The 18,922-nt window shown below is 31.3% G+C and overlaps 1 protein-coding gene across 2 annotated transcripts; it reads left to right on the forward strand.

The window, feature by feature from the left end:
* Window positions 1-11,179: 11,179 nt before the first annotated feature.
* On the forward strand, window positions 11,180-16,874 carry LOC108450556 (protein disulfide isomerase-like 5-2). 2 transcript variants are annotated; one of them, XM_017748234.2, is made up of 6 exons: window positions 11,180-11,508; window positions 11,702-11,805; window positions 12,173-12,543; window positions 13,942-14,249; window positions 16,359-16,497; window positions 16,595-16,874. In XM_017748234.2, exons 1-6 carry the CDS (start codon window positions 11,254-11,256, stop codon window positions 16,717-16,719), a joined length of 1,302 nt encoding a protein of 433 aa, XP_017603723.1. In that variant the 5' UTR covers window positions 11,180-11,253; the 3' UTR covers window positions 16,720-16,874. The 2 variants fall into 2 exon arrangements, with proteins under 2 accessions (XP_017603723.1, XP_017603722.1); XM_017748233.2 differs by having other exon boundaries at window positions 11,181-11,508; window positions 16,359-16,874.
* The last annotated feature ends 2,048 nt before the right edge of the window (window positions 16,875-18,922 follow it).

Below are 18,922 nucleotides of genomic sequence, written 5' to 3' on the forward strand. Positions count from 1 at the left end.
GCACAATTTCTATTCATTGTAAATATTTATGAAAATATATTAATATTGAAACAATAAAAAATAGAAAATAAATACCTTAAACGTACTTATTCCAACCTTTTTAAGATTGTCTTAAATGGGTTTATTCCAACCTTTTAAAGGCTGTCGTAGACGGGTCTATCCTAACTTTTTTAAAGGTTGTCTTAGGCAAGGTATGTCTTAACCTTTTTAAAATTGTATTAGACGGCTTTATCTCAATTTTTTTAAAGGTTGTCTTAGACACGGTTTATCCTAGCCTTTTTAGGGTTGCTTTAGACGAGTCTATCCTAACCTTTTTTAAGGGTTGCCTTAGACAATGTCTATCCCAACCTTTTTAAGGTTGCCTTAAACGAGTCTATCTCAACCTTTTTCAAGAATTACCTTAGATAAGGTTTATCCCAACCTTTTTGAGTTTGCCTTAAACGAGTCGATCTCAACCTTTTTTAAGGGTTGCCTCAGACTGACTTATCCCAACCTTTTTAAGGTTGTCTTATATGGGTCTATCCTAACCTTTTTCAAAGATTGGCCTTGACTAGGTCTATCCCAACCTTTTTTAAAGGTCGGCATTGACTAATTTTTTCACAACCCTTTAATAAGGGTCGGCCTATGTTGACTTATGGCAACGCTTTTTGAAAAGCGTCGCGGAGCCTATGCCAACTATACTATAGACAACCTTTTTGGAAGCGTCGAGAGAAGCGTCGCGAAACCTATGCCAACCTTTTGTACATCATCTTAGGTAAAAAAAAGTGTTGCGATAGGGTTGTTTGTTTTGTTGAAGTGCCTGAAACAAAACCACTAGTTACAACTAACCGAACCTAAGAGTTGGAAACATTTGAGAAAGAATAGTCTAAATTGTGAATGTTTCTTTGAATTTTCTGCCAAAGATACCAACTGAACAAGAATGCATGGGAACACATTAGTGACAGAACCTCGATGAGCAACAAGCGATGACAACCTAAGCACTACAAAGGGATCATTCTCGAAAATGACAACCTGAAGTTGCAGTGGAGCAGACTGAAGATAGAAAATCTTAACTCCCCAAAGTTGTAATAGAGCAGATTAAAACTATAAACCTTAACTTTCTGAAGTTGCAGTAGATGGAACAGATTGAAGCTATAAATTAGAGATCTTATCTCTCTGAAGTTGCAGTAGAGCAAATCATAGCAAACACTATCTCCCTGAAGTTGTAGTGGAGCAAGTTGAAGATAGCGAATCTTATCTCCCTGAAGTTGCAGTGGAGCAGATTAAAGCTATAGACCTTATCTCCTTGAAGTTACAATGGAGCAGATTGAAGTTATAGATCTTATCTCCTTGATGTTGTGATGGAGTAGATCGAAGATAGCAAATCTTATCTCTCTAAAGTTTCAATAGAATAGATTAAAGCCATAAGCCTTATCTCCCTGAAGTTGCAGCGGAGCAGGTTGAAGATACCAATCTTGTCACCCTAAAGTTGCTGTGGAGCAGATTGAAGCTACTAATTCTATCTCTTTAAAAGCTGTAGTAGAGTGGATTAAAACGATAGTTACTATACCTCTGAAGTTACAGTAGATCGGATTAAATCTACCATAGCAAGTCTTATCTTCCTGAAGTTGCAACGGAGCAAACTAAAACCACAAATCTTATCTCCCTGAAGTTGCAGTGGAGTAGATCAAAAATTATAAACTTTATCTCCCTGAAGTTGTAGTGGAGCAGGTTTGTAACGACCCGAATTTTACGGTTATCGGAAAAGTGTATTTTCAGGTCTCAGTTTCTGAAAAATGGATTCGTAAATATTGTTAACAATATTTACGAAGTTAAGTGGGTAGTTAATTAGAGTTTAATAAAATGAATTAACTTAAATTAAGGATAATTAGATAAAAGATTAAATTGAATAAAATGTGAAAGTTTAATTATAGAATAAAGAAAATTGAAGGGACTAAAAAGCAAATAAGGCAAAATGACTATCAAGTGTATGGTAAAAATAAAATACATGTGTAATAAATATTATACATACATTTGTACTACATGTATGTATTTACTTATTATTTAAGTAAATATTATTGTATTAATATTATTTTATATTAATTAAATAAAGTAAATTAATTAATTAAAAGTTGACAAATGTGGTGCATATAATGACATGTGTAATACTAATATACATACAATTGTGAAATACATGTATATTTACTTATTATATAAATATATTATTAAATTATATTATTATAATATATATAAAGTAAATGAAATAAAAGAAAAAGAAATGAAAAGAAGGAAAGAAACAGAATAGCATGAAACGAAACAGAGAAGGAAGGAAGGAAAGAAAGAAAAGAAAGAAAAAAAAGGGGAAAATTTGGGATTTGAAGCTTTAAGCTTTAATAAGTAAGTCAATTAAGTCTTTTTCTTTAAATTTTGATGTTTATGAAGTTTTAGAACAAAGTTTTGTAGAAATTAAGTTGAGATTTTGAAAGTTAGGTTTTTGAGTAAAGTTCATGTTGAACAAATGATTGAATTAGGGATTAAATTGATAGAATTTTTAGTTAGAATTGATTAAAGGATTAAATTGTAAAAGAAGCTATTAGTTTTACATAGTAGGGAATAAATTGCAAGAATTTTGAAATTAGGGTTTTATGATGAAATTTAGATAGTTATGTCGAAGTTTAGTTGAAAATTGAGTAGAAACAAAGTATGAATTGAGATAGAAAAAGTAAGTGAATTTAGTTAAGATTAAAATTGAAATTAAAGTAGAAATTGAATAGAAATTGAGTAACAAATTTAAATATTAAATGTAAATTAGTATTGTATTAATGATTATGAAAATTATCTTAATTTTTGTAGCTAACATCGCACTTTGAGGCAACTACGAAGAAAGGAAAAGAAAAGGTGGACGAAGAATAATTCGAGAAATTACGGTTTGTATTTCTATAATCCGAATTTAATTATTAATTTTATATTTTAATTTAAATGTTTATGGTAAGAAAATTAAGGTAAGTGTAGTATATTTGATATTGAATTGAGTATTTGTGAAATTATAATTTATATGATATTTGAGCATTGGTATTGAATTTAAATTGAGTTGGTAATAAATCAATTTTAATTATTAACTGTTATATTCGGTTTATATGTTATTGTAAGAAATTAAGGTAAGTATTAGTAATTGTTATTGAATTGAATTTATATGGATATATGTGATTGATATGAAAATTGAATATTTGATGTATGTTATATTTAAAAATATATATTGATTGGGAATGTGATGAAATTAATTATGAATAAGTGATTATTGTGAAATTTAAATATTTGTTATTGAAAAGTAAAGTGAACTGTATTGATTTGAGAATATATGTGATTAATTGAAATGTGTATTGGTTAAAAAAAATTTGAAAGTGAAATTGAAAACCCTATTAACAGTATTCGGGCTAAGTCGGATATAGTTGGCATGCCATAGGATTGGAAGTGTTCAAGGATACTTCAACCTTGAGTCGATGAGGCACTATAAGTGTCGTACTGTTACTTCGACTTTAAGTCGATGAGGCACCTTGTGTGTCGTACTGTTACTGTTACTTCGGATTATTCCGATGATGTACTCTGTTCCGTACTGTTACTGTTTACTTCGGCTTGGCCAATGAGGCACTATGTGCCGTACTGTACTGGTATGATGGTTGGATCCGTGTATTCGTCATTGTCCGAGTCATGTTAATAGGGGTAAATAAAAGTACTGAATGACTGACTGTTACTGAATAATTGATCGTTACTGAATAACTGATTGCTACTGAGCAAATGATTGTTACTGAATAACTAATTGCTACTGAATAATTGAATGTTACTAAATGAAGCTGATAAATTGAGTGACACTGAAAAATATTGACTGATATTGAGCTTGGATTATACGGGTTACTGAATGAAATGTAATAGTTGAATATTATTTACTGAAATTGAATAGTGAACAAAAGTGTAAGTGAGACATATGAATAGAAAATATTATTGTTTTTAAATGATTTGTAAATTTATTTTGAAAAGCTAATCGGGTTAATAGGTGATAAAGATTGAATGAGTTATAAAGAATTTATCCATGAAATGAATAATTGAATATTTATGATCATTATATGATTTTAAGTGTATGTATGTTATTAAGTGTTCAGATTATAGAAATACCACTGAGTTCATACTCAGCGTACGGTTTGTTTCCGTGCGTAGGATAAGTTAAAATCAGATCGTTGAATCAGCATCCCAGGCCGATCTCAAACTGTTAGTGGAGAAGTATGTTCATTATTGGTAATGGCATGTACCTAAGATGTCAAAAGTGGTTATTTTGGAAAGTTATTGTAAATGTTGTTATAAATGATAATGGCTGAGTACACAGCTTAATTAAGTTTGGTATAAAGATGCAAATTTGGGAATAATTATAAATAGGTTTGATTAGTAAATTATTGCTAGGTTTTGTTAATAAAAATTGTGGTACCAATGAAGGTACATTGGCTAGACACTTAAGACGATCGATTTAATATGTTTTAGATGTGTTTGATCGTAATTTGGGTAAGCTAAAAGATTAGAAATTATGTTCATTGTGGTTTATGATTTGCAAGGTTGTTAAACTTGAATTGTAAGACTCATTTTGAGTTCACACGGCCTGGCATATAGGCATGTGTTTTGGCCTTGTGAAACTAATTTGTTCATAAGTAATAAGTCAGAGAGTTATATGGGTAAAGGACACGAGCGTGTAGGTACTGTTCGATAAGAAAATTTTGAAATTTTGAGAAAAATTTGTAGTGATTTTAAATTAGTCCCGAATTGATTTTACTGTTCATATTGGACTTCGAGGGCCCATTAAAGGGACGATACATTAAATTTAGGATAAATGTAAACAATTATATTAAATAATGTCCGTAATTGAATTATATTGACTGGTAATGCCTCGTAATCTTGTTTCGGGGACAGATAAGGGTTAGGGGGTGTTACAAGGTTGAAGTTACAAGTCTCATCTCCCTGAAGTTGCAGTGAAGCAGATTGAAGATAGTGAATCTTATTTCCCTGAAGTTGTAGTGGAATAGGTTGAAGCTATAAATTAGATATCTTATCTCTCTGAAGTGGCTGTGGAGTAGATCAAAGCAACAAGATGGAGTGGACTGGAATGAAGCTACTTGGAAAAGAGGAATACCAGAGAACTCAGGACTCGACGAGACCGGGCAAAATTAGTCTTTCTTAAAAGTTTTTGCTCTGTTTTCGTTACACGATAACGAGCAAAGGGGGGCAACTGTAATAAGCCCAATTTGCCCTGCCCAACAAATAGTCCAATCCAAACAAACCCAAAACAAAACCCAAACCCGAATGGCCCAAATAATAAAAACCCTAAGCCCAAAACTAAAAAAAAAAAAACCTAGCCGCCCCTAACCCTACCTTAGGCTTGAGCACCACCTCTGCCACCACCTGCTCCACCTCTTCAAGTTGCCCCCGCAAGGATCGAAAGTAGAAATGATAGCTTAAAAAATGGATTAAAAGCCTTGAAAAATGGCTATATAAGCCATGTTAAACCGAATGTATCAGGGGATTTTTTTTCTTTCGAATACAACAAAAAAATAGATTCAAGTATACAAACAACCAAGAAATAACAAAGCAATCGAGAAAAAAACAAAACATGCTAAAGGCCTTTTTTTCCTTTTTATTTTTCTTTTCTGAAACTGTTTTTATCTATCTCTTTATTTTCTTTTTTTCCTATACTATTTATATATATAGATTAAAAAAGAAGTTTAAAAAAGGAAAAGTTACCCTTTTTTTTTTCTTCACCAGAAAAAGGGCGACTTTTGGCCTTCCCGCCATCGCCGGCAACCGGCGGCTGGCGTGGCAGCGCTTGGCCGGAGCTATGGTCGAAGAGGAAGGGGTTTGAGAGAATTTGAGAGGGGGTTTTCAGTTTTTTTTTAGTGAAATGGGAAATAATGAATTTTTTTTTAATTTTTCTTTTTACTTATATAGGCCTCCAAAACGACGTCATTTTGGGCGTTTGAGGCCAGTCCCAAAACGACGTCGTTTTGAGCCTTAACTCGAGACTCGACCCGCTCTAGCCTTAGGATTCGTGTGTTTTTGACGGAAGGGCTAACTAGCCTTAGGATTCGTGTGTTTTTGACGGAAGGGCTAATTGCACCTTTAGCCCTTCCGCTTTTTAATCATTTCGCAATTAGGTTTTTCTTTATTTTTAATTTTTACCCCATACTTTATTTCAATCACATTTTAGTCCTCATGGGAACGACATCATTTTTTAGGAGAAGGGAGAATTTCCCTTTTAGTCCCTCCACATTTTTTGCATGTTCGGATAGGTCCTCCCCTTTCTTTTTTATTTCAAATTTGCCCCAAATTTCTATTTTGAGTTTAATTTTAGTCCTTTTTTGGTTATTTTTACTATTTTTATTTTTAAATTAATTAATTTAACATTGTATTATTCTTATTATTATTATCATTACTACTACTATTATTATTATTACTACTATTATTATATTTCTTTTTGTTCGTTTACCTAATGTTTTCTATAAATATATTTATTTTATCATTTTATTATATTTACTTATATACTCTTATAATTTCACATTTAGATTATTTACTATTGTTACTAATATTATGCTTATTACTTGTTATTTAAATGATTTTTTTAGTTTCAAACTTTATTATTTTTATACTTATTAATATTATTATTTCTCAAGCTATTTATTTATCATTTATTTACGTAATTTTTACTATTTTTAGTTTTAGTTTTTTCTTTTTTATCTGTAATCATCTCGTTTGTTTTGTTAATTCCTTTATTTTATGCTTGTCTTTTATTAATTTTTTACGCATTTATTTTATTACGCATGTTATCATTGTGATTTATTTACAATTGGTGCTACATTAATCTTGACACATACAATCGCGCTCTTTAAAATAAGCAATATTCCATGTTTTTTTTTATTTCGAAAAAATTGTACCCTAATTTACGGGGTCTCGATTTTCTCAAAAAATTCGAACAAACGAACATTTTAAATTTTAAAAAATAATAATCTCGGGAATTATGAAAAGATCGTGTGCAAACTTACGGAATATAATTTTTTTCTAAAACTGAGATAATTGAATATCTTTTAAAATAATTTTTTAGGTGTTTATTCTCGTTTTGAGGATTTAAGACATTGTGTCCTAACTTACGGGACATAATTCTTTTTCTCGATTAATGTAAAATACGTCATTTTCTTAAAAAATTTTAATTAAATAATATTTTAATAAAGGATCGTATTTTTAAAATCTTTTCAAATTCTCAATCCTCGACACTAAGACATTAATTAATCAACTAGGTACCAATTTTGGGAGTTATGAGGGTGCTAATCCTTCCTTGTACGTAACCGACTCCCGAACCTATTTTCTGGATTTTGTATACCAAAATCTTCATTTTGATGAATCGAACTTCTTATTAAAATGATCAAATTGGGAGGTGATCCGATCACACCTCATAAAAAAATGATTGGTGGCGACTCCCACGTTTGTTTTCGTTTTCAAAATCAAAGTCGATCTCGTTTTCAAAAAAAGGGTTTCGACAATCAATTTAGGTTAATGAAGATTTAATCCAATTATAAAAAGATGAATTAGTGCAAAATTATCATCTTTTATTTCTTCTTATCCACCTCCTAAGCATAAAAACTTAAGGGAAAAACCATTTTTGAAGCTCAAAGCATTTGACCCTTGATTGGTAGGTAAATTCATGTCATTTTTTTGTAATTTTTATGTTTTTGAGGTTAATAGAGCTTGATTTAGCTAGCCCATGTACCAATTTGTAAACCTATGAAAGTTTTTTAAAGTTATAATTGTTTATTTCTTGAACAAATTGGTATGAAATTGATAGATTTTAAGTTTAGATTATGAAAAGGACTAGATTGTAACGTTTAATTATTAGTTTTATACATAGGGACTAAAGTGAATAGAATGTGAAATTTTTGTGAAATTTTAGTATAAATATAAAGTAGAGGGTCCCTAGTGAATGTAATTGAAGTCGGTTTTTAAATCGAGACTCAAAATTAGAAGTTATGACTATTTCGAATTTAGAGACTAAATTGAATAAAATGTAAAAATTTAAGGGTGTCAAAAAATGAGATTATATAGGTTCATACATGTCACGGAATAATGTATAATTGTTCGGTATTGTTTAATTGTATGAAATAATTATATAGATCAAGAATTGGATCAAACCGGAGGTAATCGAGGAAAAGATGAAATTGTTGATTAGTTCTTGAAGAATCAATTTGTTGGTGTTTTGATCATGTAAGTTTATATGGTATTTATTTACATTGTTATGTACTTGAATTGTACATACAAATGTGTTTGGTTGTGAATTGATATGATCAGGCTAGAATTGAACTAAATTGAAAGGTGATGTTTATATGTGTAAAAGATATCTTTGTGAACTTAGTAAATGTTAGGATAAGATTGGCATGCCAATAGGGTTTAGTGCGCGCTTGTATGAGATTAATTACAGATGTTACAGAGGTTACAAAGGTCCAGCACTTATTGCAGATTCTCAAATATATGTGATACAAGTTTAGCTCGAATAAGTAACCTGATGTGTCGTTATAAAGATTTAGTGACATGTATATTTTCAGCTCGGATGAGCAACTAGTGTGGTGTAGATACATGTGTATCTAAGTCTATTTACTAAGGTCCATCAGGTAAATCAGTTTATATGAAATTGAGAAATTGAAATGAGATTAAATGAACTTGATATTCAAATGGTAAGTTATTGAATGAATTATGTAAGAAAAATCGATTGAAGTGTTGCCTTTGATATATAAGTGAATGTAACATCCCTTGATTGAGTATGAATTTGAGATTGTTACCTAATGTGACATGATTTATCATGTTAAGTATCTGTGATATTATATGTAGGGGTGAGTATTCAATCGAGTCGAGTCGAATCGAGTAAAAAAATTTCGAGTTAGTCGAGTTGACAAATCCTATTTTAGCGACCGAACTCAATTTGAAATTTTTTCGAATCGAATCGAATCGAGTCAAAAAATTTCGAGTCAAATCGAGTCGAGTTAACGAATCCTATTATTTATACTTAATGTTGTGTTTAGATGGACTGATTATTTAACTAGTAGACGAAATACAAGATTATTTAACTAAATGAACAATATAATGATTTAGTCTTTTAACTGAATGAGTAAACATTTATCAAAACAACGTAGTTTTACCTTTTAACTTAATTATTTTGAATTTTAAATTTTAATAAAGTAAACATTTATCAAAACTACGTAGTTTTGTCTTTTCTTATTCGGATTTTCAGATAACTCGAATTGTGTAATTCATATTCGAGTTAAACCGAAAAACTTAATTTTTTATTCGAGTTTATCCGAATAACTTGATTAACTCAAATAACTCGAACTATTTAATTCAAAATTTGAATTTTTTATCGAGTTTTTCGAATCAAATCGGATTTTGCTCACCCCTAATTATATGGTTTGATTATAAGATAAAACTCATCTCATTGATGTTTAGATTTGTTATGTCTAGCCAAACTATGGCAAGTTATGGTAGCTTATTGTATTTAAATAAAAGATAAGGTAAGTTTTCTTTAATATCTATGAACTTACTAAGCATCTTATATGCTTACCTAGTTTGTTTTCTCTTTTCCTTGTAGATTGTCACCTTGTTAAACACGTCAATTCGAATTGTCTGGAAGCTCACACTATCATTGAATCGGTAGTTATATGATCATTTTGAGTCTGAGGGTTGTGGCATGTATATAAGTGTTATGGTGTGTATCTTAGTATGAGAATGTGTTTACTTCTAATCAAGTTTGTTTTAAACATTATCTACTATGTTTACTTCTTATCAAGTTTGTCGTAAACATTATCTACTATGTTGATTTGGTGTTTTGGATTACATATGGTGTTAGATATACGAGTGCTTCTATGCTAAAAGATGTGATAATCTATAATTATATGTATAGCATATAAAATGACATAATTGAGGTAGAAAATTGAATTGATAACTTGGTTAATAGATGAATAAATTGAATAGGTATTTGGAGAATGGTACTTTGAAATGTGCTTGTGACATGGAACTTATATGTTTATGCTTAAAGCCTATAAGCCATAGATAGGTATTAAGTGCAAAGTTGAATGTATTGAAGTTGTTGATAGATTTGGCATAGGTGAAGTTGTAATGGAATGTATGAAATGTCATGGTAGATTTGGATCTGGTTAAAATTGGTATGGTAACTTGTTGGCATGAAATGGCATGAATTTTTCTTAATGATGAATGTATAATATGGCTTGTTTGAAATAGGTAAAGTGTATGACTTGAATTGGGTTCAAATGATTCATTTTTTCCAAAAACAAGTATCACGACTTGACAACCAACCTTCCCCGTCGCAACGTTGGCCAACAGTAAGCGACGTCACGACGTTGAGTGGCCTGAGGTCATGACATGACTTACTATTTTGGGGACTTCACGATGTGGAAGAGATGACATCACAATGTCAACCCTGAACTTCTAAAATTTTGTAATTTGATCCTAATTTATACTCGGGTTGACAAAATAGCTTTTGTAAACTCAATTAATACTCATAATTGATTGTTTAACATTAGTTGAGTGTGATTAACACTTAACTGCATGTGTGAATTATTTTTTCAATGCGTATTTGACTGTAGTTTCTCCGACAACGAATGTGGCACTCCATAACTCGGACCCAACAATCAGGTCGAGTGAAGGGTGTTACAAGCCTCCTCCTGCACTAGATTTGCACTACCTTAACCTAAACCATGTCCATGATTGGTTTGCTTAAAAGCATTATCTTTTTTCTTTATTATATGAAACTTGATCAGTCGCTATTAACTTTGATAAAATTAGAGATTTAATCCATATGCTTTAAGAAATAAATATTTTTTCTCTTTTTTATTTAAATTATTAGAATTAATAATATTTTGCTCAAAATTTGCTAAGTTCAAATATTTATTTGATGTGAAATCACATACCTTGTAATCAATATACTAAGTTAAAAAAAAAATAACAATAGAAGATACTACTGATGTTCACGATTGAACGAAAAATTTTGAATTTAAAAAAGAAAGAAAGAGTATTTAGTTTTTAATTTTTAATTTTTAAATATAAAAACTAAAATTCAAATTCTATCAAATTGCAAGGACTGATAGAAGATTTTAACTAATTCATAACACCGAACCCATACACCCCACTTTCAATATGTACATATGGTAACCATATTTGCATTGATCTAGCTACGGAAACATGGAAAAGTCCCGCAAATGGTGTTTCTGGAGGAAACCGAAAATAAAAGCAGCCCTTCCAATGCCCGTAATCCTATTGCTGCTCTTATGCATATTTGAAACAGGAATTAGTTCGACAGCTGATCAGTTTAAGGTAGATGGGAAAGTGTTGGAGTTAGACGAAGCCAACTTTGACTCAGCTATTTCATCTCTCGATTACATCCTCGTTGACTTCTACGCCCCTTGGTGCCGCCACTGCAAGCTCCTTTCGCCCCAGGTTTCATATTCTTCATCCAATTCTTGTATGGTTTTTTAGATATCATTTCGTTTTTGTTTCTTAAAGTTCAGTTGAATTGGTTTGATTCGAATCATATTTGATAGCTTTATTTCCTTTTCTTTTTGGTTTTTAATGTCCCATAATTGTTGTACCAATAACCTAAAATTGCTTATTTGCTTTTTCTGCATCGCAGTTAGATGAAGCTGCTCCTGTTCTTGCAGGATTGAAGGAGCCAATAGTGATAGCCAAAGTTAATGCTGACAAATTTACCCGTCTTGCTAGTAAACATGATGTTGAGTAATTGTCTATGACACTTTTGCTTTATAAGGTGGATTAGAAATAAAATTTCCAAAATTTGTTACGCATTTGGTTTGCAGAAATGTCCTTATGTAGTGTTGGCAATCGAAATGAAAACTGAGAAACTGTTTCAGCAATTCTTTGCTTTGGGAATAATAGACTTTTAAGTAAAAACCCATTGTTAACACTAATAAATTATTTCTTTTTATGCATCTCTTTCTATTTTTTTGCAATGCATGTCCGTTGATGCCTTTAATACATAATCATAGAACATGAATGATCTGTTTGTATAAATTAAGCATAAACCTTAGGCTAGGCCATTATTGTCTTCACTTTTAAGGTTTATAGTAAAAATTGGAATTTGCAGTGCCTACCCTACCCTCAAGCTCTTTATGCATGGTGTTTCTATGGAGTATTATGGACCAAGGGAAGCGGACTCACTTGTTCAATATCTGAAGAAATTTGTTTCTACCGATGTGTCTATTCTTATCTCAGACTCTGCCATTAGTGATTTTGTTGAAGAAGCTGGTACTTTCTTTCCTATTTTCATAGGGTTTGGCTTGAATGAGACGGTGCTTTCTAGCTTAGCTATTAAGTACAAGAAAAGGGCATGGTTTTCTGTGGCAAAGGATTTCTCTGATGAGGCCAAGGTATTGTATGACATGGAAAAGGTTCCTGCTTTGGTAGCTATTCATCCGAATTATAAGCAACAAAGCATTTTTTATGGCCTTTTTGAAGGTTAGTTTATTATCAAGTGTTTTTTTTATCTAGGGTAGCATTCAACAATGCATTTCAAGTGGCTTTCAAATACTACAGTCATGTCACATCGCTTATCTTTTGTCATGCACAATCGACTGTGGTATTAACTATGGGTTTGCCATTTCTTTATGTTTCTGAGTACTTATAATTTTGATGATAGAAATTTGTTTTGTGGTGGATCATAGGAAGGTTGTTGAGTTCTTATTCATCTTTTTGGGGTTTTACATAATATCCTTTACATTCTATATTGTTTTTTTTTTAATCTGACAACTTGATCTGGTATTTCCCATGTAAGGCTTAGGAACTGTGGAAAAAATCAATTTTGTTTATTAAAGGATTTGGTAGAGTTACCTGACCTGTTGTAATTTTAAAATTTTTGGGTAGATTTTACTTGAACCTGGAAGACAACTTGATAGGATAACTGTAACACGAGCCAATAGTGATATTTATGGTGTGAAATGTGGAAATAGAAGAAAGTATGACAAAAAATTTTGTACAGCTGAATGTTTTTCATATAAAAAGAAAGTAGATTAAAGGGAAATTATAGTCCTATGGAAAGGGTATTGTGGATTAGATTAATGATACGTGGGGTTTGTTGATGGCATGTCACATTTTTGTATAGGTTTGTCGATGTGGAGAAGGATCTGACCCTAGTAAAATGAAGGGAAAAAATGCTAAAAACATCTCTTTGATTATAACATTGAAGAATAATCTTATAGTGATTTATTGTTATTATAAACTTATGAGCTTTAGGATGCGCAACTTTTAGGAGAAAAGAAAAAGAGAAGGAACTATTAGAATGCTACTGAAAATGATGGATGAGCGGGCATACAAGGTAAGTCTAGATAGTGTTGAGCTGTAGCATATTTCCATGTTCTTGGAAGCGATTGTTTGGTTTGCGTTTATTGGCATTATCCATAGGATTTCTACTACCCACTAGAAGTAAGGCTCCTGTTTCATCTGCTTTGCATGCACTTATAACATAAGAAATGATTATACTTTCGTAGTCAAATAATAAGCTTCATTAGTCCATCCTCAGACTGGGAACATTAGTTGTTCATGTAAATAGGAACTTTTTCATTCCTAAATTTATAGTCATGCTCAGATAGTGGCATTTAATTATTTCAGTTTGTCTGGGACTCAGAAGATTTAATTTATTGTATTCTTGACAAGGCTTTCATTTAAAGGCATATATTTTTCTGTGTCTTTTCCTTTTTACATTGGTTACTAAATGCATAGTAGTCAAACTCAAGCATTCTGAATCAAATAAATCATAAATGAGGATATAGCAGAGAGATGGCTAATTTGCTTTTCAATCTGTAAATTTTCTGTCTGCAAAAGAAAAAGAAATCTAACCTTTCAGCTTCAATCATGCAGGTGAACTTTTGGAGGATTTTATAAAACAGAATTTTCTCCCTCCAGTGGTGCCCTTGAACCCTGAGACATTGAAGCTATTGAAAGATGAAAAGAGAAAAATTGTCTTAACCATCACTGCGGATGAGAATGAAGACCAAACACAGAACTTGATCAAGTTATTGAAGGCTGCTGCATCTACAAATCGTGATTTAGTGTTTGGTTATTTTAGGCTTAAGCAATGGGAAGACTTCGCTGATAAATTTGGAGCCAATGAGAAGACGAAGTTACCAAAAATTATTGTCTGGGATGGAGATGAGGACTACTTTTCTGTAAGTATTAATTCTTCACATATTATAGTTCAATTCTAAATCCAAGATTTAGTGCCTCTAATGGTAGTGATGAGCTTGTTTTCTTCTTATCTTAGCATAATTTATCATCAGGGCAATGATTCTTATATGGTCATCTTGATTTTGATCATTGAGCATGGCCATCTTAATCATAATTAGCTACTGGATATTGTGAATACATTTTGGTGTTTATGATTATATACAAGGGAAAAAGTTAAAATTGATCCTTCAGCTAAGTGTATTATTTTCAAATCTAGTCCCATAACCCTGAATTTTTACAATCAAAGTATTCGAACTCTTGATAAGGGATCAATTTACTCCATTTTCTCTCACAATTATTTGAGTGCTATTTGGGTGTCTGAAACAAATTTTAAATAATTCAAATGCAACTGTAGTCAACCTAAAGCCTAAATCTTGATCCAAGTCTAACCTAAAGATCATAAGCTCAAATCTTATGTTCTTGAGAAAAGAAAATATTGAGTGCCAATCTCTATTGCTACATTGTCCTCGTACTGCCTTTTTTCTCTCAATGCGTCTACTTTTCCATCCTCAAGATTAGTGACAGTTCACCTGCTCTGATGCTGAAATTGAGTTTAATTGTTATATTTGTTGAGAAACTGAAACATTTTCAGAGCAGCAGTGACTGAGGTTAACTAGAGGGTAGAAATTAAGGGAAGTGCGCTGAGGAGAGAAGGACCATAAACATAAGTTTGAAAGGAGGAAAATAAAATAGAAAAAGAAAAAGTGCCATTATCACTTGAGAAGTGATATATGTTGGTGCCAAAAAAGAGGAAATGAAAAGACTGAGGTGAAATAATGGACTATTATCATGTTATAGAGCTTAATCGTGATGGTTTTGGGTAGTAATGTAAGTGAACTGATGCATTTTCTTGACAAGTCATAAATAGGCTTAGTTTTGGGTTGTTCTTGTTTTTTTATTCAACTAAACAAATGAGTTCAAATATGTCTTTTCAGAATGAGTTTTTAGATGAGTTGGAGTTTCAAACATGGGTGAGCTTCACTGGTATACATTCTTGAATAGACATGTTCATAACATGTTTAGCTGCTAGCTTTTTAGTGTTTAATCATTCAAATAAAGATTGTTGAGCCTTGTTGAGAACTTATTTAAAAAGATTACAGTATACATGACAGTATTAGGTTTTTCTTTTTTGGCTATCGGTTCCCCTGCTTTTCAGCCTTGGTAATTGGGTATGAGTGTCAGACATGGATGTGTCCTTCATGGTTACAATCAATTTTTTTCCCTAAGTTTATTCATGTATTGGGAGGGTTATATCTCCATACCCATGTTCAAATATTTGTTGAAAACGTGTTTTGGACACAAGTAATTCAAGAAAAGATGAGGCCTAACAACATAGGATGCTCCAGTTCCCACTCTTAGGGTGTTGTTGAATTTGGAAAATCATAGAATTGACTGTTATATGCCAGATTCTTCATGGATGTATGTCAAATGCAACCTAGTACTTAAACTTGGAATTTTGATAAACTGTTTACCCTTATCAATCAAGCATACTTCATTATTTGATGACAAAGGTAATTTTATTGATCCTAGAACTTTACATGGTAAAATTAGATTGTCTTCAAACAGATCTATTTAAAGTTTACCACTTTATCTAGTTACTGAAGAACACCTAATGCTTTTGGTACTGAACCATCAAAAGCAATTTAACCCTATTATCTTTTCCTGATAGAAAAAAAGAAGCAATCCGATAAGTCAGTATAGATCTTATCATGCATCTTTTTAATTCTTTAAAGTGTATTAACCCTTTCTTTAACTCTTATTCTATACCGGATCTGTCACTAAGTGTCAGAAAATGGAACTGAGCTCGATAATTAAAGAAAGAGCAGGAAAGTGTTTGCATGCAAACTTTAATCACTGTTTCTTGAATTCACTATCCCTACATCTTTTGAACCCGTACAATTGTTTCTAAAAGCGATACAATTATTCATCCGGAAGAGATATAATTGTTGCATTTTGGCGGTTATTCCATTATGTCTCAACATGTTTATTTCTTGCATTTTAAAAGCAAAATTGCAGATTAGCTGACGTGCTACATTTTGTTGCTGTGCTAGGTTATTGGTATTGATGGCCTTGATAATGAGGATCAGGGGTCTCAACTCTCACAATTCCTTGAAGGATATAGACAAGGAAGAACAGAAAAGAAAACAGTCAAAGCGCCATTATTTATGGGCTTCTTCAACTCAGTAGTTGGTATCGTAGCTTTCTTCATAATTTTCATCATTGTTGCGATGATGATCTTGATGATTGTACTACTAATCATTATTAGTAAAGACAATGAACCTGTCAGGGTTGGCAGTCGTGAAGGGGTTGATCGTGCTGACAACTCCGAGGCTGAAAGCAGTCAGCATGGACCTGGGAAGAAAGAAGATTAAATCAAGGTATAGTAAGAAAAGGATTTTAAAAATGACATAGGCAATAGAGTTGCAGAGAGGTAGACAAATATGTTAACAATGCTCTGTTAAAATCGATGATATACTCACTGCAAGGCGCCTTGTTTCAAGAAATCAAGCATTCAAGGGCAAGTAATATAGTTTGGTTCATCATGATTCCTTTTTCTTTCCTTTAAACACATTTTTTCCCCTTGATTTTCATTGCTCTGCAATTTTTATTCAGTATTTTTTTTTTTTGGAGGGGGTGGGGTGATAAGTTCTGAGCGTTTTCATTATCAAAGAAAGAAGTTAGACTGCTAAAATCAAGCAGTTTCAAGAAGTTAGCCATTCTCATTCTTTAATCCTTGATAAATGGATGCACAAAAACCATTGCTTTAGGATAATCAATACTATATCGGTAGATATGTTAATTTTGTCTTGGTATTGTTATATGATGCTAATAATATGTTTTTGCATTATCATTTTGATTTTTCCCCCCCAATTTTTCGTATATATAGGTTATTTTCAATTTCTCTGATAATTTATATGATATACACGTACAAATATATTTTTCTTTACTGTAAACATTAGTATTCCAATATCGGAAAAAAAACATAAGCAAAATTTTATATATAGGATAAGCAAAATAAACATAAAAATCAAAATATATATGTATAGTTTTATGTAACCATTTAACTTAAAACAAGTTGACAGTAGTAAGTTACAAAGATTTAATGGCACATCGGGGGGATATAATGGTCGACCACAGCCTCCAACAGATTCACGAGCCATGACATTATTGTCGGGTAAACTATAAAAATAGTCACTTTTATTTGTCTCATGTTACATTTTAGTCACTTATGTTTGAAATGTTACGTTTTAGTTACTTACGTTATTATTTTGTTACGAAGTGATCACTCTTCTGTTAAGTTCTGTTATCTCCCTAACGGTAATCCTACGTGGCAATCCAACTAGATATTACTGAATCTGCTAATACGTACTTCATCCGGATGAAGTATGTATTAGCAGATTCACTAATATGATTATATATATATATATATACACGCATGTATCACATTACAAAAATAAAATTTTAAATACTTATACCTAATAAAATATGTATCTCATTACAATAATAGTTATTTTCTAAATAACATATTGTTTTATAATTTTATTTCTTATTTAATATTTTAATTTAATTTTAATAATGCATACTTTATCCGGATAAAGTATGTATTAGCAGATTCAGTAATATCTAGTTAGACTGCCATGTAGGATTACTGTTAGGGAGATAACAGAACTTAACGAAAGAGTGATCACTTCGTAAGAAAATAATAACATAAGTAACTAAAACGTAACATTTCAAATATAAGTGACTAAAATGTAACATGAGGCAAACAAAAGTGACTATTTTTGTAGTTTACCCCATTATTGTCAGTTAAACAGTGAAAGCATTTTGAGTTTGTATTATTTATTGAGTCCATAATTTTAGTGATGCATTTATAGATTACGGACCAAAAAATCTTTAATGCTAAAATAGAAGAGTTTAAACCATTAGTGTTTATTTGGATAAAATAAATAAATAATAGCTTCAACCATTTCCCATTCGAAAATAAATTAAAGATTACTATATGGTTTATTGTTAATATAATTTTCAGACTTCATAAAAGATTGGCATCTACCTTTAAATCTTGATGTTAAACTAATTAAGTGTTAAATCCAACTAACCCCACCCCAACTTGCTCAAAAATGTCGACTCAAAATAAACTAAACTTGAAGTGTTGAATATGAAATAATTCAAACTCAGCGACATATAAAAAGTAAAATGATTTTTTTTTCACTAACTACTCTATATGAGCTCTTAATAGTTAATCCTTTCTCTAATTTTTTTTTCTAAAAATCATTCTTTTTATTTTTGACACATGCATAGTTGCAAACATCCCAAATACCCCACTTTTTCCTCTAAATTTTTCGCAGGTAGCAATAATTCACATTAAAATTTAGATGATCTTGCAGGTTAACATTTAACAACAATCTCTCCTTTTCTGTTCTCATTTTCTTCTTTTATCTTGTTTCCCTCTTCACCAACAAAACAAGGCATGCAGGGATTTCCAAGTGTCAAAAATGATGCTAATATAAAGACTAAAATTAGAGAAGCTCAAATGCGATACACACATGAAAAAGAAATATATATATATATATATATTATAACGCTAATATAAACATGACTAACCATAAGCATCAAC

This window comes from Gossypium arboreum, chromosome 5 (genome assembly GCF_025698485.1).
Source record: "Gossypium arboreum isolate Shixiya-1 chromosome 5, ASM2569848v2, whole genome shotgun sequence".
In the NCBI taxonomy this organism is placed as follows: Eukaryota; Viridiplantae; Streptophyta; class Magnoliopsida; order Malvales; family Malvaceae; genus Gossypium; species Gossypium arboreum.